This window comes from Ylistrum balloti, unplaced genomic scaffold, assembly GCF_031769215.1.
Source record: "Ylistrum balloti isolate Yb309-2 unplaced genomic scaffold, AGI_CSIRO_Ybal_v1 Utg370966, whole genome shotgun sequence".
Taxonomy (NCBI): Eukaryota; Metazoa; Mollusca; class Bivalvia; order Pectinida; family Pectinidae; genus Ylistrum; species Ylistrum balloti.
Genome location: NW_026782543.1, coordinates 59720 through 84679, shown reverse-complemented (window position 1 = coordinate 84679; position 24960 = coordinate 59720). Strand labels below are relative to the sequence as shown.

The 24960-nt window shown below is 37.3% G+C and overlaps 1 protein-coding gene across 1 annotated transcript in view; it reads right to left on the bottom strand.

Moving 5' to 3' along the window:
* Positions 1–23511, bottom strand: part of LOC132559794 (uncharacterized) — a 45986-nt gene extending 22475 nt beyond the window's left edge. Inside the window, exons 1-13 of the mRNA XM_060224420.1 lie at positions 23410–23511; positions 22189–22403; positions 19078–19278; positions 17063–17391; positions 16576–16726; positions 15557–15670; positions 12693–12803; positions 8737–11986; positions 7402–7501; positions 6409–6530; positions 5892–6145; positions 3561–3971; positions 2462–2611 (exon numbers count right to left, since the gene is read on the bottom strand). Of these exons, the coding sequence (XP_060080403.1) occupies positions 2462–2611; positions 3561–3971; positions 5892–6145; positions 6409–6530; positions 7402–7501; positions 8737–11986; positions 12693–12803; positions 15557–15670; positions 16576–16726; positions 17063–17391; positions 19078–19278; positions 22189–22386 (5391 nt within the window). The 5' untranslated portion in view covers positions 22387–22403; positions 23410–23511. The remainder of the gene's footprint in view (positions 1–2461; positions 2612–3560; positions 3972–5891; positions 6146–6408; positions 6531–7401; positions 7502–8736; positions 11987–12692; positions 12804–15556; positions 15671–16575; positions 16727–17062; positions 17392–19077; positions 19279–22188; positions 22404–23409) is intronic.
* Positions 23512–24960: the final 1449 nt, after the last annotated feature.

The window sequence follows — 24960 nt, the reverse complement described above, 5'->3', positions numbered from 1 at the left end:
AGTTATTACACTGATAACAGGGTATTTATGTGAGGGAGTTATTACACTGATAACACAGTATTCATGTGAGGGAGTTATTACACTGATAACAGGGTATTTATGTGAGGGAGTTATTACACTGATAACAGAGTATTTATGTGAGGGAGTTATTACACTGATAACAGAGTATTTATGTGAGGGAGTTATTACACTGATAACAGGGTATTTATGTGACACTGATAACAGAGTATTTATGTGAGGGAGTTATTACACTGATAACAGAGTATTTATGTGAGTGAGTTATTAGGGAGTTATTACACTGATAACAGAGTATTTATGTGAGGGAGTTATTACACTGATAACAGAGTATTTATGTGAGGGAGTTATTACACTGATAACAGAGTATTTATGTGAGGGAGTTATTACACTGATAACAGAGTATTTATGTAACAGATTTATGGGAGTTATTACACTGATAACAGAGTATTTATGTGAGGGAGTTATTACACTGATAACAGAACTGATAACAGAGTATTTATGTGAGGGAGTTATTACACTGATAACAGAGTATTTATGTGAGGGAGTTATTACACTGATAACAGGGTATTTATGTGAGGGAGTTATTACACTGATAACAGAGTATTTATGTGAGGGAGTTATTACACTGATAACAGAGTATTTATGTGATAACAGGTATTTATGTGAGTTATTACACTGATAACAGGGTATTTATGTGAGGGAGTTATTATACTGATAACACAGTATTTATGTGAGGGAGTTATTACACTGATAACATGGTATTTATGTGAGGGAGTTATTACACTGATAACAGAGTATTTATGTGACAGGTGTAATTACACTGATAACAGGGTATTTATGTGAGGGAGTTATTACACTGATAACAGGGTATTTATGTGAGGGAGTTATTACACTGATAACAGGGTATTTATGTGAGGGAGTTATTACACTGATAACAGGGTATTTATGTGAGGGAGTTATTACACTGATAACAGAGTATTTATGTGAGGGAGTTATTACACTGATAACAGAGTATTTATGTGAGGGAGTTATTACACTGATAACAGAGTATTTATGTGAGGGAGTTATTACACTGATAACAGAGTATTTATGTGAGGGAGTTATTACACTGATAACAAAGTATTTATGTGAGGGAGTTATTACACTGATAACAGGGTATTTATGTGAGGGAGTTATTACACTGATAACAGAGTATTTATGTGAGGGAGTTATTACACTGATAACAGAGTATTTATGTGAGGGAGTTATTACACAGATAACAGAGTATTTATGTGAGTGAGTTATTACACTGATAACAGTATTTATGTGAGGGAGTTATTACACTGATAACAGAGTATTTATGTGAGGGAGTTATTACACTGATAACAGAGTATTTATGTGAGGGAGTTATTACACTGATAACAGGGTATTTATGTGAGGGAGTTATTACACTGATAACATGGTATTTATGTGATGGAGTTATTACACTGATAACAGAGTATTTATGTGAGGGAGTTATTACACTGATAACAGAGTATTTATGTGAGGGAGTTATTACACTGATAACAGGGTATTTATGTGAGGGAGTTATTACACTGATAACAGAGTATTTATGTGACAGGTGTAATTACACTGATAACAGGGTATTTATGTGAGGGAGTTATTACACAGATAACAGAGTATTTATGTGATGGAGTTATTACACTGATAACAGAGTATTTATGTGAGGGAGTTATTACACTGATAACAGAGTATTTATGTGAGGGAGTTATTACACTGATAACAAAGTATTTATGTGAGGGAGTTATTACACTGATAACAGAGTATTTATGTGAGTGAGTTATTATACTGATAACAGAGTATTTATGTGTGGGGAGTTATTACACTGATAACAAGGTATTTATGTGAGGGAGTTATTACACTGATAACAGAGTATTTATGTATTTATGTGAGGATGGAGTTATTACACTGATAACAGAGTATTTATGTGAGGGAGTTATTACACTGATAACAGAGTATTTATGTGAGGGAGTTATTACACTGATAACAGGGTATTTATGTGAGGGAGTTATTACACTGATAACAGGGTATTTATGTGACGGGTGTAATTACACTGATAACAGAGTATTTATGTGACAGGTGTAATTACTCTGACAACAGGGTATTTATGTGACGGATGTAATTACACTGATAACAGAGTATTTATGTGACGGGTGTAATTACACTGACAACAGGGTATTTATGTGACGGGTTTAATTACACTGATAACAGAGTATTTATGTGACGGATGTAATTACACTGATAACAGGGTATTAATGTGAGGGAGTTATTACACTGATAACAGAGTATTTATGTGAGGGAGTTATTACACTGATAACAGTGTATTTATGTGACGGATGTAATTACACAGGTAACTGGATACTATAAGTTTTCAGGTATGTAATTATTGGCAGGATTCACTCACCTTAATGCCCTGGTCCTCTTGATCCTTGCGTATGATTTTGAGTGACTCATCAGAATGTTTGATGATACAGTCCGTACAACAGTAAACTGTCCCATACACAGCATCTTTTTTACAGCCTGGACCGACACATTTCTGCAGCGTTCTTTTCTCCTGTCAAAAGTTGGTTAGACGATATCATTATCATGTTAACAATAACACCCAACCCAAGGTCACATCTACCAAAACCATTGATACCCAAGGTCACATCTACCAAAACCATTGATACCCAAGGTCACATCTAACAAAACCATTGATACCCAAGGTCACATCTACCAAAACCATTGATACCCAAGGTCACATCTACTAAAACCATTGATACCCAAGGTCACATCTAACAAACCCGCTGATACCCAAGGTCACATCTGACAAAACCATTGATACCTAAGGTCACATCTAACAAAACCATTGATACCCAAGGTCACATCTACCAAAACCATTGATACCCAAGGTCACATCTAACAAAACCATTGATACCCAAGATCAAATCTACCAAAACCATTGATACCCAAGGTCACATCTACCAAAACCACTGATACCCAAGGTCACATCTACCAAAACCATTGATACCCAAGGTCACATCGACCTTAATCATTGATACCCAAGGTCATATCGACCTTAACCATTGATACCCAAGGTCAAACTACCAAAACCATGTAAGCATTATATGACGAAGCATTCTTTATGTCGTGACTTTTGCTTTAGATGAAAAAATACAGGGAGAGTTATGTGTTAACCAATATAACTCTTGAAATGATGTTTTATTTTAAAAAATAAGAGAATTTTAATCAATCACTATATATACTAGTTTAACTTAAACGCATTTATACAAAAAAAAGTCATGATTTTACCATATTTTCCTGGTTATAAGTCGCACCAGTGTATAGGTAGCAAAGTTAATTCCACATATAAGCAGCACACCTGACCCACAAAAGTTGTGACTTATAATCCAGAAAATACAATAGATTTTCAGGTGTGTGATCTTTTATATATTTATTATTAAATGAAGGTATCATTTTGCTATTTGTTTCCATAGATTGTATAAATGTCAACACAATCTCACCTTAATATTTTTTAGATTTCTGTCTCCACCCGAGGACAATCTTCTATGTATATCACCATGAGATTTATCGGGAGTACGTGTATCAGTAGACAAGACACCAGGGGACTTAAGAACTGGAGATTTAACACTATGGCCTACAGAACTCTTTCGACTAGAGTCAAGTTTGTGAGATTCTGATGATTTTTGTCCTGAGTGATGCCCGTGACTTGAGTCACGTCTGTGAGAATCTGAAGACTTCTGTCCAGAGTGATGCTTGTGTTTTGTCTTATCGTCATGGTGACCTGAAGTTGATGAACGTCTTTCTCCTGATTTCCCATCTGTTGAGTGTTTGCGTTCAGAGCTGTGGTGTTTGTCGTGATGTCGCCCTCGAGATCGATCATCAGATGACTTTCTCTCCAAACGAGATTTATCCTGCATGTACATTAAAGTAAAACAAATGTCAGCTACAAAATCTTACCAAATATATCTAAATTCTATTAAACAACCTTATAATACCCTTTGATTGGATGACCAGAAATCATTTTAGCTATACAAAATTGTGTACAAAACTTATACATTATTAAATGAGTTATTTTCCACTTTGAAAAATTGGACAAAAATTTGAAACTTAAACATCTTGTTGTTACTTGTGTTAATTAAAATGGTTCCTAAAGGGTCACAGAAGTAAGAGTAGTTTTATAACATGATGGTAGGGTCTGGAGAAGAAGGAATGGGTTTACAACCTGATGGCAGGGTCTGGAGAAGTAGGAGTGGGTTTACAACATGATGGCAGGGTCTGGTGAAGTAGGAGTGGGTTCACAACCTGATGGCAGGGTCTGGAGAAAAGGAAGTGGGTTTACAACATGATGGCAGGGTCTGGAGAAGAAGGAATGGGTTTAAAACATAATGGTAGGGTCTGGAGAAGAAGAAGTGGGTTTACAACATGATGGCAGTGTCTGGAGAAAAGGAAACAGGTTTACAACATGATGGCAGGGTCTGGCTAAGTAGGAGTGGGTTCACAACATGATGGCAGGGTCTGGCTAAGTAGGAGTGGGTTTACAACATGATGGCTGGGTCTGGAGAAAAGGAAGCAGGTTTACAACATGATGGCAGCGTCTGGCTAAGTAGGAGTGGGTTCACAACATGATGGCAGGGTCTGGAGAAAAGGAAGTGGGTTCACAACATGATGGCAGCGTCTGGCTAAGTAGGAGTGGGTTCACAACCTGATGGCAGGGTTTGGCGAAGTAGGAGTGGGTTCAAAAACTGATAGCAGGGTCTAGAGAAGAAGTGGGTTTACAACATGATGGAAGGGTCTGGAGAAAAGGAAGTGGGTTTAAAACATGATGGTAGGGTCTGGCAAAGTAGGAGTGGGTTTACAACATGATGGCAGGGTTTGGCGAAGTAGGAGTGGGTTCACAAACTGATGGCAGGGTCTAGAGAAGAAGTGGGTTTACAACATGATGGAAGGGTCTGGAGAAAAGGAAGTGGGTTCACAACCTGATGGCAGGGTCTGGCAAAGTAGGAGTGGGTATACAACCTGATGGCAGGGTTTGGCGAAGTAGGAGTGGGTTCACAAACTGATGGCAGGGTCTAGAGAAGAAGTGGGTTTACAACATGATGGAAGGGTCTGGAGAAAAGGAAGTGGGTTTACAACATGATGGTAGGGTCTGGCAAAGTAGGAGTGGGTTTACAACATGATGGCAGGGTTTGGCGAAGTAGGAGTGGGTTCACAAACTGATGGCAGGGTCTAGAGAAGAAGTGGGTTTACAAAATGATGGCAGGGTCTGGCAAAGTAAGAGTGGGTTCACAACATGATGGCAGGGTCTGGAGAAAAGGAAGTGGGTTTACAACATGCTGGAAGTGTCTGGTGAAGTAGGGGTGGGTTCACAACATGATGGCAGGGTCTGGAGAAGAGGTGGGTTTACAACATGATGGAAGGGTCTGGAGAAAAGGAAGTGGGTTTACAACATGATGGCAGGGTCTGGTGAAGTAGGGGTGAGTTTACAACATGATGGCAGGGTTTGGCGAAGTAGGAGTGGGTTCACAAACTGATGGCAGGGTCTAGAGAAGAAGTGGGTTTACAACATGATGGAAGGGTCTGGAGAAGAAGTGGGTTTACAAAATGATGGCAGGGTCTGGCAAAGTAAGAGTGGGTTCACAACATGATGGCAGGGTCTGGAGAAAAGGAAGTGGGTTTACAACATGATGGAAGGGTCTGGTGAAGTAGGGGTGGGTTCACAACATGATGGCAGGGTCTGGAGAAGAAGAAGTGGGTTTACAACATGATGGTAGGGTCTAGAGAAGAAATAGTGTTTTTACAACAATTATTCAAGAACAGGTAAAAGGACTTACTCCTCCACTTTTTTCGTCTTTTGATGATGATCGATGTCGATGTTCACTACTGTTGTGACGAGACTCTTTAGTTGAGACAGATTTTTCCCCTTTGACAGAAGAAACCTCACATTTATTTTCCTTTTTGGGTATTTTGGGCAGTGTGCTCTCCTTTTTCACTCTCTCCTCATCTTTGGATTTAGGTGTAGATTCTTTTCTAGAATCTGGTGATTTTTCGGGACCCTTTGTCTTTAGCTTTGGACCTTTATGATCACCTGGAGAAATAGATAATGTTGAATACTGATCATGTCATCTTACCTCACTCTTTTGGATTACTCTACTCAACATGGTTAGACAATAACACACCGCAATATTTTCTGTATTCTTTTATCAATATATCATGCAATCATTGATAATACAAAATGATTTACAATCTGGCTTAAAACATTTATTTTCATAATGCATCTTGTTTTAATTTTGCTGAATTTTTTATTTAGTACATTATAAGTAGGTTGACTGTAACAACCTCTGTATTTACCAGTACAGATTGGACAAATATATTCCTCCCCATTCTCTTCCATTTCCTTGTTACGGGCTTTAGTCATGTTAACACAGTTACCATGGAACCAGCCTTCACATTTATCACAGCAGATCATAAATCTGGAAAAATAGTACACAACAGGGTAAAGGTTAGCTACATCAGTGTAAAGATTGCCTATTTCTGTGTAAAGGTCACCTACATCAATGTAAAGATTGCCTATTTCTGTGTAAAGGTCACCTACATCAGTTTAAAGATTGCCTATTTCTGTGTAAAGGTCACCTACATCTGTGTAAAGATTGCCTATTTCTGTGTAAAGGTCACCTACATCAGAGTAAAGATTGTCTATTTCTGTGTAAAGGTCACCTACATCTGTGTAAAGATTGCCTATTTCTGTGTAAAGGTCACCTACATCAGAGTAAAGATTGCCTATTTCTGTGTAAAGGTCACCTACATCTGTGTGAAGATTGCCTATTTCTGTGTAAAGGTCACCTACATCAGAGTAAAGATTGTCTATTTCTATGTAAAGGTCACCTACATCAGAGTAAAGATTGCCTATTTCTGTGTAAAGGTCACCTACATCTGTGTGAAGATTGCCTATTTCTGTGTAAAGGTCACCTACATCAGAGTAAAGATTGCCTATTTCAAGGTAAATGTCACCTACATCAGAGTAAAGATTGTCTATTTCTGTGTAAAGGTCACCTACATCAGTGTAAAGGCAGGAATAGTTTCCTATAAATAGTAATAGTGACCTTGACCTTAAATCCATGAAATCTGAATTCATCTGGCGGTACATTATCTTAGCTAAAATATAACAAAATCCTGACGCTGTGTCATAACATAACATCCCCTTCCTCAAAATGCCTGGGGTACAGAAACAGCTGTATATCATTACTATAATCAAACACGGCTTATCCATAAAAAGATCTACTGATTCTCCTGTCTATTTATATCTAGGTAGCTCATGTAACCTAAGGTTGGACATTTTCTCACCTGTTACCATGGGGCTGGTTACAAATACAGTAAAGTTGATCGGGAGGTTCATAGTCTGAATCATTCTCATCATCCTCATAACTCAGATCACCGTCATCTCCTGAAATAGAGCCTGCTGTCAGCTTCACTGGTTCTAGGATAAGAAAGTCTTAACTTTCTTGATTCTTTCCATACTGTTTCCTCACCAACCTCTTGCATCGCCCCATCCCCACCCCCCACCCCCAACCCCCAAAGCCCCCAGCCAAGAAACAAAAGGAACCTGACTAATCTATATATGACAATGAAATATCTTAGTATTTATCTAGTTGTCTCTGGCTAATAATACGCAATTCTGTCAAAATCCAAGACAAGATGGACACAGTTCATGGACCAAGTGTAAGATAAATAAAAAATCTTATATTTCCAAATATGATGTTTCTGAAAGAATTGGTTTAATTTTTATAAGGAACAAATAACGTTAATCATCTCATGAAATTTTCAGCTGTCATGTTATCAAACATTAGAGAAAGAAGCAAAGTATTTGTTTTCAAAAAATGAAATTAATTCTTTCATTTTTTAATCTTGATATTTCAATTTTTGTATTTAATGTTAAATATCAATTTCAAAAATAACTGCAGAAAGATACAAATCTGGAAATTTGGTCCAGATCCATTCCTATTTTGTATAAGTGTAGGTACTACCCATTTAACCATTATAATGTTTTTGAGAAGAACCCAACATGCTTGAAATTTTAGTAAACTTTTCAGTGAGTGAAAAATTCTTTGAATCTGAATTTTTTACTCATGATGACAACTTAGTCGTTTTTTAAGGACCAATATGGTTAAATTATTGGTATTGATTGAGGAACGTTTGCACATTTTTACATCACTAAAATTGTTTTACAAACCATTTTCTTGTTGAATTTGCTACCTGACCAAATAGGTAGAATAAACATGGTAAAAAATACTTTTATCTGTATAATGACCTCATTTTAACCGACCAGTTACAGGACCTATCCCAGAGTCCTGAACCATGGTCTATCATTAATTAGGTAGGGAACATTTAACAAGTGTGCTCCCAAGCATAGCAGTCAGCAAGGATGAACTTGTATTCGATGGCACTAATTAGATAATAATATATATTTCATTTGTGATAACATACAACTGTCTAGATTCATACATTTCTTTAGTGATAACACACAACTGTCTAGATTCATACATTTCTTTAGTGATAACACACAACTGTCTAGATTCATATATTTTTAAAGTGATAACACATTACTGTCTAGATTCATACATTTCTTTAGTGATAACACACAACTGTCCAGATTCATACATTCCTTCAGTAATAACTTACCACTTTCTAGATCTGCCTGTGATGACTTTCCAACCTTTAATGGTTTAGTTTTTGTAGTTTTCTTCTTTTCTTTAACTTTTTGTTTCTTCTCCTTTCTTTGATTTCTCTCAGGAATTTCATAAGGAAAGGAATATGTTTTTGGTTTTCTTTCTCTTTTCTGTCTGACCTCTATATCACTGCCACTTGTGGGCGTATTTTGACCTTCAACCTCTTTAAGTAAAGTCTTTGAGTCTTGAGTTTTTGGAGTGTTCAAATTATTGTCATTTATTACAGTTGGTTGTGGTACCTTCTGTAATTTTACCTCTGTAATTTTTGAACATTCAACTGAAGAATCTATATTTTCCTGAACTTTCACTTCGGGAGTTATCTCCTCTTTAGTTTGTGAAATCACAGCACTTCCTTCATTAGAAACACCACCAGAGCCTTTGTCACTCATGAGGGCTTGTTCAGAAAGCGAACATTTCTCACTTTCTGTATCAACAGCAGTCACCTCCTGTTTACAAACAGAATCAACTCTATCCTTAGTTTCCATCTGAACACTATCACCGACAGCCTCTTTTATCTGAGGTCGGATCTGAACACTATCACCGACAGCCTCTTTTATCTGAGGTCGGATCTGAACACTATCACCAACAGCCTCTATTATCTGAGGTTGGATCTGAACACTATCACCGACAGCCTCTATTACCTGAGGTTGGATCTGAACACTATCACCGACAGCCTCTATTATCTGAGGTTGGATCTGAACACTACTGCTGACTGTCTCTTTAATATGAGTTTTGTCAGCATCTGTTACAAAATCACTTTCACACTTAATCTCTGGAGTTTGTACATGTGTTGCCACCTGCTCCTGCTTATCCTGTTTAATGGTATCCTCTACTGTCAAAGCATCAGCACCGGTTTTAGTAAAATCCATGTTTTCACTCACACCTATTGTTTTATCACTTGAAACAATAGCTTCAGATTCCATATTGTCCTTTTCAACTTTAACATCCTCAATAAGGTCAACAACTTTATTTTTGCTGTCTTTTTTGGTATCAGAATCAGCTATAGTCAAACAATGGCTCTCTGACACTTTACTCTCTTGTTGAACATCTACTTTGTCCTTGGACATCTCAGACTGTGTAGGTTGATGACCCTTAACCTCTACACTATCCATTGTGTCATGTTTTTCCTGAATGACTCCGTCAGGTTTAAACAAATCCATGACAGTTGGATCTATAACAATCTCCTCAGACTTCCGTGGCTTCTTCTTCACAGGTTTTGGAGTGACTTTCTGTACAGCAGATTCCTCACTCATTTTGGAATCTACAGAATCTAGTCTCTTTCTATGAGAATCCTTTCCTTCTTTCCCTTTCACAGAAACTTCTTCCTTCTCTGAAATTGTCCTCCTCCTTTTCCCTCCACTGGGGGTGTCCTTCAAGTCCTCCTTTCTCTTACCTAAGCCTTTCCTTTGTTTAGGAGTTGTATCCTCTTGTTCCTCACCTGGGCTTTCTTTCTTTCCTGTCCTTTCCATGACAACCGTAGGTGTCTCTGTAGCTTTTCCCCGTCCACTTTTCCTTCTATCTGAAGCTGGTGATTCCTTTATATTTTCCTCTTTTTTATTTCCTGCTCTAACAGTTTTCGTTTCAATAGTTTTCTTTTGCATCACTTCCAATTTATCTCCCTTTATCACTGATTTTATATCTCCTTTCCCCTTCCTTTCTGTTGGATCTTCCTCCATAACTTCCTGTTTCTTTTTCTTTCCTTTTGTAACAGGTTCTGTTGCATCTTCATCATCCTTAACTTTCTTTCCTTTCTTTTTGTCTGCTTTTGGCATTTCTTCCTCTTCACTGCTCTCTCCTGCTTTTACTGTTTTACTAACTGCTACTTTCCTTCCTTTCCTTGCCCCTTTTGTTCCTTTTGATGGACTAACTTTTTCTTCCTGAACACTGTCATCATCCCTCGCCTTAGCTTTCCTTCCTCTCTTAGGTTTCCCCTTGACAGGTGAATCCTCCTCATCACTTTCCCCATTTTCCTTTTCAGTTTTTTTCCTTCCTTTTGGAGTTGGTTTTACTTCTTCACTGTCTTTAATTTTCTTTCCTTTTCTAAAAAGTTTCTTTCTCCCTTTGGGTGTGATCTCCTCTTCCTCTTCTTCACTTTCCTGCTTCTTCTGTCCCTTCTTTATCACTTTCTTTCTCCCTTTTTTCCCTCCCTTTTTCTTGCCTTTAGGCGTTTCCTCCTCTTCATCCTCACTGTTTTCTTTCTCTACTTTTCCTTTTTTCCCTCCTTTTTTCTTGCCTTTAGGCGTTTCCTCCTCTTCATCCTCACTACTTTCTTTCTCTACTTTTCCTTTTTTCCCTCCCTTTTTCTTGCCTTTAGGCGTTTCCTCCTCTTCATCCTCACTACTTTCTTTCTCTGCTTTTCCTTTTTTCCCTACTTTTTTCTTGCCTTTAGGTGTTTCCTCCTCTTCATCCTCACTACTTTCTTTCTCTACTTTTCCTTTTTTCCCTCCCTTTTTCTTGCCTTTAGGTGTTTCCTCCTCTTCATCCTCACTACTTTCTTTCTCTACTTTTCCTTTTTTCCCTACTTTTTTCTTGCCTTTAGGTGTTTCCTCCTCTTCATCCTCACTACTTTCTTTCTCTACTTTTCCTTTTTTCCCTCCCTTTTTCTTGCCTTTAGGTGTTTCCTCCTCTTCATCCTCACTGTTTTCTTTCTCTTTCACCATTTTTCCTTTCTTTCCTCTAGTTTTCTTGCCTTTCGGCGTTTCTTCCTCTTCATCATCACTTCCGTCTTTCACCATTTTCCCTTTTTTCCCTCCTTTTTTCTTGCCTTTAGGCGTTTCCTCCTCTTCATCCTCACTACTTTCTTTCTCTACTTTTCCTTTTTTCCCTCCTTTTTTCTTGCCTTTAGGTGTTTCCTCCTCTTCATCCTCACTACTTTCTTTCTCTACTTTTCCTTTTTTCCCTCCTTTTTTCTTGCCTTTAGGTGTTTCCTCGTCTTCATCTTCACTGTTTTCTTTTTCCATTTTCCCTTTCTTTCCTCCTCTTTTCTTCCCTTTCTGTTTGGGAGAACTTTCCTCTTCATTGTCACTTTCTTCTTCCTTTTTGGCTAGTTTCTTCCCTCCTTTTTTTCCTTTCACTACTGCTTTTTTCTTAGAACCTCGAGTTGTTTTGATTTCTTTTTCACTGTCTTCATTGTCTCCATCACTCTTATCTTCGTCCCCAGCTTTCACCATTTTCCCTTTTGATCTCACACCTTTCTTGCCAGTCTGTAATAAACAAAATCATATCTTTCATAACATTCCATCAAAATTCGACATGAACATATATACTTCTGGCTATTTATGAGTTCCAACTCATACATAACAGTACACAACAGATGAACATGGGTAGCACACAGAATGGTAGAATGATAAACAAGAGGTTCTAGGGGCCTGAATCGCTCACCTATTCTGCACCTTTCATTCCTTCATTCAAATTTCTGCTATCTTGAATGCATACTCCTCTAGCATTATACTACACAAATACCATGAACTTGAAACTATCGCTTGTTAAAAAAAATAAATTTTAAGTTCATTACATATTGATCTGATCAAACTTCGTAGGCCACGATCCCAGCATGTTACACATGTAATATCAGTACCTTGGACGTTTACTGAGTTACTGAGTTGTTTTAAAACTTGAACACACTTGAGCCCTTTGACTTTCAAAGTTGGTCAAAGTCAATTATTTGAACAAACTTGGCAGCATGATACTGCTAGATATCAGTACCCTGGGTGTAATTGTTTAGAAAGGAAAAGTTCATGACAGACAGACCAAAGGATGGATGCTGAACCAGTGCATAAGCTTACTAGCCATTCTCGCAGGTGAATGAAAAATGATTACCAGATCCATCCACAATGAGTCCTTATAATAAAATCTCTAACTCAAAGTGGAGGGGCTTAGTAGGATGACAAACTTGTTCCGAAAACCAACCTTTCTTGTATTCTTTTTCTCATCAGCAACTTCTTCCTCCTCCTCCTCCTCCTCATCATCATCATCTTCATCCTCATCATCACTGTTTTCATCTATGTCATTTTTCTTTGTCTGAAAACACAAGAAAAGTTGGAGAATATCAGATTTCAAATTCTCACTTAGAAAATGATGATTCAATATCTTTCACTATTAAGTACCCTTCATTGTTACTCCTTGTCTCCACACCAACAACCAGTTACCCTAGTAAACAGCTACCCTATACATGACTCCTTGTCTCCACACCAACAACCAGTTACACTAGTAAACAGCTACCCTATACATGACTCCTTGTCTCCACACCAACAACCAGTTACACTAGTAAACAGCTACCCTATACATGACTCCTTGTCTCCACACCAACAACCAGTTACCCTAGTAAACAGCTACCCTAACACCAACAACCAGGTAGCACCCATACATGACTCCTTGTCTCCACACCAACAACCAGTTACCCTAGTAAACAGCTACCCTATACATGATAACACCAACAACCAGTTACCCTAGTAAACAGCTACCCTATACATGACTCCTTGTCTCCACACCAACAACCAGTTACCCTAGTAAACAGCTACCTATACATGACTCCTTGTCTCCACCCAACAACCAGTTACCCTTCAGTTACCCTATTTCTGCTCCACACCAACAACCAGTTACCCTAGTAAACAGCTACCCTATACATGACTCCTTGTCTAGCATTATACTACACCAACAACCAGTTACACTAGTAAACAGCTACCCTATACATGACTCCTTGTCTCCACACCAACAACCAGTTATAAATTTTACAGTTCATTACATATTGACTCCTGTCTCACACCAACAACCAGTTACCCTAGGCCACGAACAGCATGTTACACATGTCTCCACACCAACAACCAGTTACCCTAGTAAACAGCTACCCTATACATGACTCCTTGTCTCCACACCAACAACCAGTTACACTAGTAAACAGTTGTTTTACAAACAGTGACTCCTTGTCTCCACACCAACAACCAGTTACCCTAGTAAACAGCACTATACCTATTACATAGAGCCCTTTGACTCCTTGTCTCCACACCAACAACCAGTTACACTAGTAAACAGCTACCCTATACATGACTCCTTGTCTCCACACCAACAACCAGTTACCCTAGTAAACAGCTACCCTATACATGACTCCTTGTCTCCACACCAACAACCAGTTACCCTAGTAAACAGCTACCCTATACATGACTCCTTGTCTCCACACCAACAACCAGTTACCCTAGTAAACAGCTACCCTATACATGACTCCTTGTCTCCACACCAACAACCAGTTACCCTAGTAAACAGCTACCCTATACATGACTCCTTGTCTCCACACCAACAACCAGTTACACTAGTAAACAGCTAACCTATACATGAAACCAACAACCAGTTACCCTGATTACCCTATACATGACTCCTTGTCTCCACACCAACAACCAGTTACACTAGTAAACAGCTAACCCACACCAACAACCAGTTACACTAGTAAACAGCTACCCTATACATGACTCCTTGTCTCCACACCAACAACCAGTTACCCTAGTAAACAGCTAACCTATACATGACTCCTTGTCTCCACACCAACAACCAGTTACCCTAGTAAACAGCTACCCTATACATGACTCCTTGTCTCCACACCAACAACCAGTTACCCTAGTAAACAGCCACCCTATACATGACTCCTTGTCTCCACACCAACAACCAGTTACCCTAGTAAACAGCCACCCTATACATGACTCCTTGTCTCCACACCAACAACCAGTTACCCTAGTAAACAGCTACCCTATACATGACTCCTTGTCTCCACACCAACAACCAGTTACACTAGTAAACAGCTAACCTATACATGACTCCTTGTCTCCACACCAACAACCAGTTACACTAGTAAACAGCTACCCTATACATGACTCCTTGTCTCCACACCAACAACCAGTTACACTAGTAAACAGCTACCCTATACATGACGCCTTGTCTCCACACCAACAACCAGTTACCCTAGTAAACAGCTACCCTATACATGACTCCTTGTCTCCACACCAACAACCAGTTACACTAGTAAACAGCTAACCTATACATGACTCCTTGTCTCCACACCAACAACCAGTTACACTAGTAAACAGCTACTCTATACATGACTCCTTGTCTCCACACCAACAACCAGTTACCCTAGTAAACAGCTACCCTATACATGACTCCTTGTCTCCACACCAACAACCAGTTACCCTAGTAAACAGCTACCCTATACATGACTCCTTGTCTCCACACCAACAACCAGTTACCCTAGTAAACAGCTACCCTATACATGACTCCTTGTCTCCACACCAACAACCAGTTACCCTAGTAAACAGCCACCCTATACATGACTCCTTGTCTCCACACCAACAACCAGTTACCCTAGTAAACAGCTACCCTATACATGACTCCTTGTCTCCACACCAACAACCAGTTACACTAGTAAACAGCCACCCTATACATGACTCCTTGTCTCCACACCAACAACCAGTTACCCTAGTAAACAGCTACCCTATACATGACTCCTTGTCTCCACACCAACAACCAGTTACACTAGTAAACAGCTACCCTATACATGACTCCTCGTCTCCACACCAACAACCAGTTGCCCAATAAACACACCATCCAGTTACCCCAATACACACACCATCCCCCATAATCATTATTTGATATTTGACTTCAGCCTCAGAACACAGTCCTTCCAAATTACTCATTTGTGAAACTAATCAATATCCTTTATTCCTCTCAGCATTACTATTCACTTTGTGCTCACACTTGTCCACATTGTAAAGTTTGTGATCAAATACCTTTTTATATGGTTTTTTTCTCCCTTTGGCATTTTTAACTTCCTTCTCCCCCTCACTTTCCTGAACCTGTTCTTCATCGTCTGTCTTGGTTGCAGCTTTGCGTCCTCGACCACCCTAAAAAGATACAGTAATAATAAGCTGATCACTGTCCTACTACTATTTACTAACAAAATATCTGTAGGACATGAATACCCCCAACAAGGATCTGATCAGGTGTAGAACCTGGAATTAAGATACAACAGAATAAATATGAAAGGAATCTGTTCAGAGGGTCTCAGGATATGACATTAATTCAAGATTGGAAACGATGGGATAGGACTGAAACATATAGCTAACATCATAGACCTTCCCTTTCTCATCACAAAGTGTGGCATCAAACACAAGTTGAAAGGCAAGAAATACAGAAGTGGCAGAACACTGTTTTACAGAGAAAGAACATCATATTACAAACTTAAATCGTGATAGTTTCAATCACAACATACCCCAGCATCATTTACAGATTTATTGGCCGACTAGATTCGCCTCTGTAAGAGAGGCTTCATCAGTATATAGCAAACTTATAATCATTGTTATTGAGAACAAAGAATGATGTGGAAGTTTAAAATACTAAACACTTGGAAATTTTCAAGGCGTCACATATACAGAATACATTGTAGAATGCAAGAGTGACTTCAAGCCAGGTTGAAGTGAAGACAGGAAGCCTCCATTAATATCCTTTATTTTAAAGATTTCTCTTAAGCTGCCATGGTTCATTAATCAAAATCCGACAGAAATATTTTTTGTGTTAACAGAAGCATGCAGCTGCTGTGTTAGGTCACAGTATCTATTTACCAATTTAAAACTTGTAAAAAAGTACTTTGACCTCAATATACCCAGACCTTTAGTAATGGTCAAGAGACTTGTAAATTGTTACAAATATACCTGTGAGACATTTCAAATTTGACCATCACCTCTCACCTTATGACATAATTATCATTCTGTGATAAAAAAATCAATTAGTTTGAAATTTTTCTATTTACTTTTCTAACAGGTGTCTTTCTGTCGTCTTGTTTCTCTCCAGCCTTTCCAGTCTGCAGAGCTTCCAAAGCCTCCTTCTCTCTTTGTCTATTTTCCTGTAATATCTTCTCTGCCATTTCACGCTGTTCATGGTCACCGATTCTGGTCGACCGCCTGTAACACACATCAGTCAATCAAGGAAGCATTATTAACACATCCACACAGAAGGATTCTGGTGTCTGTTGACAAGGTAGATAACTCTGGCTAGTAAAGGGAAATCTGTTTCCAATCCCTTATCAATTATCAGATATACTCTCAGTCTTTCTGATGTAGTTAATCACTTACTGATGTGTACAATATTCATAGATAGAAAATATTAAGTTATGATATAAGATCATGAAATATTTTAATTGATTATCAGATCAGCTGAGGTGAACGAATAAGTGAATTGTAGTTGTATTCCATTATCTTTCAATCACTAGCTGCAGTAAAGTTAAAATATCCCTTAACCTGATACTGAGCTGTGACTGTTCCACCTTTCTTCCCTTTGGACGTCCTCGGCCCCGACTAGGAGTCTCTTCTTGCTCCTCTACCTCCTCAACAACCTCTTCCACCTGAACCTTTACTTCTACAGTAACATCCTCGCGTGTCTGCTCAACATCCTTCACTTCATCAACATCATCATTCTGCCCCTTACGAATGGCGATGCGTGCACTCTTGCGTGGGGAGGATGATGGTGTGCTTGAAGTCTGTAACACTACTGCCGGTGGCTTGGGCATTTGGTAGGAAGGGAGGGCATAGGCATGGTCAGAGAAAGCTGATGATCTATCATCTGACTTCTGTTAAAAACAAAAAGTTTTCATGTAGGATAAATACATTCCTTTGGATTTTACTTACATTTCACGGTCACCCAGTAATCGAACTGGATGTGCACCGTTCAACCATAAAGTTGTAATACCAAATTTCATTTCTATAACTCGAAGCATAAAGGGAAAACTGCGCAAAGCAATATTCCTGAGAAATTTTCCAAGTTCAAAGGGACATATCACTGCCAATAAGGGTTACAGACTGCCAAGAAGCGAACTCGATGCGCAACTTTTGACCAAGAACTCATATACAAAATTGCATTTTGATAACTCGAAGCATAACCAAGAAAATTGTCCAAGTTCAATGGGGCATAACTCTGCCAAGAAAGCCGAGAATCGAACCTTATCTGTAATGTTTGACCATGAAGCCATTTATCATATTTCATTTCAAAAACTCATAAAAAGCATAATCAAGAAAAGTACAAAAAAAACAAATTCTCAAAGAATTTTCTGTACCCTTCCAACAAGAAGCCATATACCAAATTTCATTTCTATAACTTGAAAAAAGTCCGGAAAACTTTCGTACGGACACCACCGCCTATGCGTGATGATGGACAAAGTGATCCCTAAGTGTCCGCCAGCTCTGCAGACGACACAAAAACCTACCAGAAATTACAGAGATCAGTCAAAAACTGATGACAGGGAGATAGTCACAGTTAGGTAACATAACCTCACAAAATTATAGAGATCAGTCAAAAACTGAAGACAGGGAGATAGTCACAGTTAGGTAATAAAACCTCACAAAATTATAGAGATCTGTCAAAAACTGATGGCAGGGAGATAGTCACAGTTAGGTAATTAAACCTCCCAAAATCATAGAGATCAGTCAAAAACTGATGACAGGGAGATAGTCACAGTTAGGTAATATAACCTCACAAAATTATAGAGATCTGTCAAAAACTGATGACAGGGAGATAGTCACAGTTAGGTAATATATAACCTCACAAAATTATAGAGATCAGTCAAAAACTGATGGCAGGGAGATAGTCACAGTTAGGTAATAAAACCTCCCAAAATTATAGAGATCTGTCAAAAACTGATGGCAGGGAGATAGTCACAGTTAGGTAATATAACCTCACAAAATTATAGAGATCAGTCAAAAACTGATGGCAGGGAGATAGTCACAGTTAGGTAATATAACCTCACAAAATTATAGAGATCAGTCAAAAAGTGATGACAGGGAGATAGTCACAGTTAGGTAATAAAACCTCACAAAATTATAGAGATCAGTCAAAAACTGATGGCAGGGATATAGTCACAGTTAGGTATTATAACCTCACAAAATTATAGAGATCAGTCAAAAACTGATGACAGGGAGATAGTCACAGTTAGGTAATATAACCTCACAAAATTATAGAGATCAGTCAAAAACTGATGGCAGGGAGATAGTCACAGTTAGGTAATATAACCTCCCAAAATTATAGAGATCAGTCAAAAACTGATGGCAGGGATATAGTCACAGTTAGGTAATAAAACCTCACAAAATTATAGAGATCAGTCAAAAACTGATGGCAGGTGGGATTTCTTGTTTGAAAAAAATGTACAGAAGAAAAACAATACCAGAGTATCACAATGCTCCTGTCTTAATATCTTAATGGATGTCTACTAATTTGGTATGTTCACACTGATATGTTATACATTTACGACAGGAAAACCTACATCAAACATATCAAGTGTCAGAAGGTCTTCACTGGTGTTAGCAGAATCCTGACTACTGTCCAAACCTGCCACTTGGGCCATGGTCTCGGTGAAATCGCCTTCGTTTGTCTGTTGAAGAATCTTTCTAGCTTCTTCGGAGGACAGAAATTCGTCCAGCTTGCTCATGTGCTCCTCAGAAAAACCACTAAATGGATTTTTGTCCTATAGGAAATATATTAATACAGAAAGAGTAATTTGATATTTAAAAAGAAATTTAATTTATTAAGAAGTGCTTTAAGTCCATTAATCTGAAGTTGTTTTAAGATTGTTGCCATCTTTTAAAATATCCACCTGAAATCTCTGGATAATCACTAATGAAAAACACCAATATCTTAATTCTTGCAGACATGTTAACCTTTTTGTTTGTAAACAAGGAACTGAAGTGCAGCTTGACCTAATTGGGTGTAGTATTCGCATGTCGTTTCTTTTTTCTCTTGAAATCTGGAACACATCCTTCATTGACAGAGGATGTCCATTTGAAACCTCTTGCTGATTGTTGTCTACAAACTAAACACAATGGACAAATACTGAATCACTTTGGTGTTTGTAATGACCATAAATTTGAATGCCTGTATGATAATGTTGTTCACAAGCTGCATTTAATACAGAACACTCAAGAACAGTGGAAATACAATGGCTTTGTATAAGGATTTTTATCATTAGAACGAATAATAATTTGTTGAAAAAGAAAAAATGATGTTGATAACAAAGTTGTGTAACAGAAATATTTTCAGTTGGTGAAAATGCCAATTGGTAGAAGAAAGGAATATTTTGTACAGCTGATGCAGAAATCTGGCAAAAAATAAGTAATATTAATTTATGGACTCTGTGTTCGCATATGAAATGTAATTTAATAGGGGAATCATTCTGACTTCAGAAAGAACAAGAGAACCACAGGGCAGAAAAATATACATCAATTCCAGGCCAAAGAACATATTGAAAGATAATAATGAATCAAAAAGTAGCGAGCAAATACAGTGTTAGGTGTTTTAATGATAAATTGAAACTATCAAGTTTTAAAGAGATGGGTGGAAAACTGAAAGAAATCTCATGACAAGTTTAAAATGCTGAAAAAAACAAAAGGAAATTTTCTTTTTGAAATATTGTTGAATTGAAATGTTATTCATGAGACCAGAGTATCAAGTTGTTGTTTTCAAGCCTACCAAGTCTGAAAGAATTTGGTTGAAACTGAGGAAGGAGATATCTGAACCAAATAAAAATGTTGAAAATAAATGGCAATTACTCTTTTCAAAATTGTAAAATCACAATGGCAGAAAGAAAAAAAATTGTAAAGGTTATAAAGCCTACCAAGTTTCATAGAAATTGGTGAAAACTTGGGAAGAAGATCTCCATACAAAAATCAAATTGTTAACAACAAAAAACAAGCATGAGGCCCATGGGTCTTAATGGTCATCTGACTATAAAGTCCCATATAAGATGATGCCAATTGGCCCTGAATTGCTAATCTGTTCTAAAGCTTACAAAAAATATTTTGATCAGTTCATAAAGTCAGTTTCTGAACATTTGAAATTCTATTCCTAATACATGCTACTACACAAATACCATCACCCAGGAAGTTTTGCTTATTGAAAGAAGAAATTCTAAATTCATTTGACCAAAGTGACCTTGAAATTGGGTCAAGGTCAATCATTTGAATTAATTTTGTAGCCCTTCACTCAATTATGCTACAGGACCAATATCAATAGCCAATACCTCTTTGTTATTAAGAAGTCCTTTGAAGATTTTACGACAATTGACCCCAGTAATCTTTAAAGTGGCTCAAGGTGATTTAAATAAAAAAAAACTTGTCCTCACTTCACCCTTGCATGCTACAGGCCAAATATCTGCATCCTGGGCCTTTTGGTTATTGAAAACAAGTTGAAGCTCAATCCCACCGGTGAAACTTGAGACAAAATAGGTGTTGTACAAGGTTGAAGAATAACAACACTTTGTTGGCTACTTTTCTTTAACATTCCCCTCAATTTTAGCTCAATGGCACCAGTAGAACTGGAGAAGTTTAAAATGTTTTTCAAGATGACGGCCATCTTGGATTTCAGACAGACCTGAAAAATAACAACACTTGGTCTGAACAATCCCAGGATCATTTCATGCAAGTTTGAGCTCAATCCCACTTGTGGAACTTAAGAAGAAGCTTGAAATGTCAAAATTTTATGCACAGCAGACAACGGATGAAGAACAATGACTATAGTTCATCATTAGGATCAAATGACCTAAAAGCGTGGAATCAACCTGCTGTGAGAAAATACCACTTCATGTCATGATAATTGAAGCATATCAAGTTTGAAAGTATGAAAGTTTGAAATCAACTGAAATCTGATCAGGAGAGAGATGAACATAGTACAATTAACAATGGGCAGTAACTTTTTCAAATAATGTAAAATCAAACTTCCATTCATGAACAGACAACTTCATGTCAAGGTGATTAAGTCTATCAAGTTTCAAAGAAATCGGTTAAAAGCACAGAGGAGATCTCCAGATAAGATTAACGCAATCCAAACAACAAAAGGGTGATAACTCATTAAAAACTGTCATTCAAGTATAGGCAACTTCATGTCATGGGAAATTGTAAGCCTTCCAAGTTTAGAACAAAAAAAAAAAAAAAACCGATTGAAAATTGTTGGAGATATCCAGAAAAATAAAAGTTTATAAATGGACTGAGGGACATACCAGTCCTTTGCAAATTTAAGAAGTCAAAATGAAGGTTTCTGAGGGTCAATGAAGCCTACCAGGTTTAACAGAAATCTCTTGAGAACTGAGAGATAGGATGGACAAGAACAGCATGAAAACAAGCATGGGCAGTAACTCCCTTTAAATCAGTCAAATTTTTGATGGGCATATAAATATAATCAACATTAACATTGTTGAATTGGGCTGAAATATAAAGGCAGGAAAAACATTGATTTTTGTACCAGTTTAATTGACCAACTGGTCTAAATTCACCATATCACATTCATTCATTCCAGGAATGCAGACATATTCCAAGAAATGACAGAGAGTAAAATGAATATTACATATGGCAATGGTTTGAAAAATAAAACTGTCCTTCATTACCTCAAATCCTTCTAAAGGCCAGCCACCCTGGGGAGTAGGTCCAGAGTGCTCTCCCCTTTCTGGTTTTGTAGCACAAGAGTTATCATTACCAACAGAAACAGTGGAAGTGGGAGGACCAGCACTGCCAGAACAACCTTGATTATCACTTAAAGTCACTGCTATAGCATGACTTGTTTCTGTTCGTTCACTTTCGGACATTTCACACCTTTGAATATCTGTAAAATAATTATCAAAATTAATAGAGCAACATAAAAGAACCTAAAACTATCAATATAACAATCTTTATGTATGTTCTATTTCACAAATTTGTCCCACCATAGCAAATAATACTCATTGAAAACATCTTTTGGAATAATACCTTCCGAAGGAAGAAATAATCATAACTCTGGTTCTGACCAGAGAAAACAAAGTTGTTAAATAATTGTTTATTTGACAAGAGATTATTATCATGTCATTAAAATGTTTCTGAATTTGCAATCTCTAACTCTAGCAACTTAAGCAAATATAGAGGACCAGACAACATCGTAGGAAGAATTAAAACTGTTTAACTGTTGACATGTTTTGGCATATTTGCTGTTTTCACATCTTTGAACCAGATTCCTGTATTCCACTAGGAATCGATCCTAGGAAGACTGCTGGTATTACTGAATCTAACAGACCAGACATTGGATCTTGTTTTCTTTGTATTATAGTCTCTGTGTATTTAGTAACTTCACATTCAGTTAACAGTATAATTATTGTTTGCTGCTGCCCACATGAACTTGGTCACATAACAAATTTTGACAATGTACGTATATAACAGATTTCATCACTTACTTTATTTACAGGTTTCTGTATAAATATTCAATATCCATTTAAAATGATCCCACATTCTTTATTGCCAAAGCATATCAAGATGTTAATAAATGCTATGCAGGCCTTGTCTTGTACCATGCAGACCATACCCAAACATTCTATAAATAACAATGACTGCAAAATTCCACGCGGTACACGATGGATTTCATGACTCCGTAAACAATGACAATTTATTGTTCTTTCGAAAAACAATCATTTCGTCAGTTTCATAGTATAGTATTGTGTCGCAACATCAGCTGGCCTGTTTGTTTTTAACAAAATCACGTGCTTTTGCTTATCAATATACAAGGCCTCATGCGCAGGCAAAGCGATGCTGACGAGTAATGATGTCGACTGAAATATCAGTTGTGTCTGAAAAATACAAACCTTAAGCATCCCACAAATAACGTGTTTGCAATAGCTTATGTATTTTAGGTTTCCTCTGCTGAAAGACTTTTCCATCCAGTTGCAAAATATACCAAAATAGCAGGTGTCCTTGCAACACACTACCGTATCTCATCAATATTCAAGCGCCATGTTTTCCTAGACGTCACGTGACATTGTGTTTTTCTTAGTTCAGAGGGTCTTCCTTCGATAGTTTGATATTACACATGTGCATTTTTTCTTATACCCAATACTATGATGATATAGAAACATACCATCATAATGAGTACAATTAATTAAACAAATACATTATCAATTTTATCCAATCAAATGATAAGTTTTATTCACATGTCTATCGGTAGCCATCGGGACTTTATATAGTGTTGATAGCGGAAGGAGAGTGGCATCGAACAAAATTGCGGGAAATCATGAAAACTTTGTGTTCTGACACGAGACGTCATTCTAAATTCTAATATGACAGTTGAGAAATGGAAAGAGATTCTTTCGCCTTCATATTCCAGCATCCGAAAATCTCTGGTCCGATCCTTTTTCAGACGGTAAGATCAATTTCGATATTTAATATCTGTACAGAGTGCAAACTATTCCACACATGTATTTAGTATTAAGTTTCTGTAGTTAAAAAAGAAAAGTTCTTCATTCCTTCTTGCACTTTTTCAAATGAACTCTTTCGTTTGTTTATATTTTGACATAGGTTATTGAATTTGAAGTTGGATTATTGTTCTGTTCACATGATGGTATTTTCTTATTGTTTTTTTTACCTAACATTGAAAACTGAATTTCGCCAGATGATGTACGCAAAAATAATTGCTCCGAAACTGTTACGGATATTAAGCAATTTCACGAATGTTCGCAATTAAACTTGTTCTTTCAACAAACAAGATTGCATATTATCTGTATTTTACTTTACTTGTTAAATTTAAGCAAATTCAGTAAGTAATTCTGTCGAATTAATGCATTTGCTAAAAAAATACAGCTGTTTCCCATCACTGCCGAATACAGTAAAATATATATGTGGCAGATCTATATATTCCAACAATGGCACTGCCATTTTTTCTGTAGCTAGTGAATATGTCTTCTCGTTGCCCAGAAATATATGATCCAAGGTTGAGAAACGTGAATTGACCTCATGGAATTGAACCGACGATACCCGCAGTAGTACTCGCCCACGGTAGTCCTGGAGCTCAACTGACGTTAGCTAAAGAGTGACAACGGCATGTAAAACGTTGCAATATTCTAACTTTTGTTAAAAATCTTGGTTTATATACAACATTTTGTGATTTATAAAATTTCTGGTTTATATTCTTCATATTTTGTTTTTAATACCCAGAACACAACTTTTACAACATAACGTGACGGTACCCAAAAAGGATTACTTCTCAAATATTTCATGCAGATTTTTATTTTGCAATACAAGTGATTATTAACTATTCTAAACAAGAATTGACTAATTTATGAATAATTGTAGCATTTTTTTTATCAACCCATGTCTTCTATGTTGCTTATAATCTCAATTTAAATTTTAAAAATGAAGTT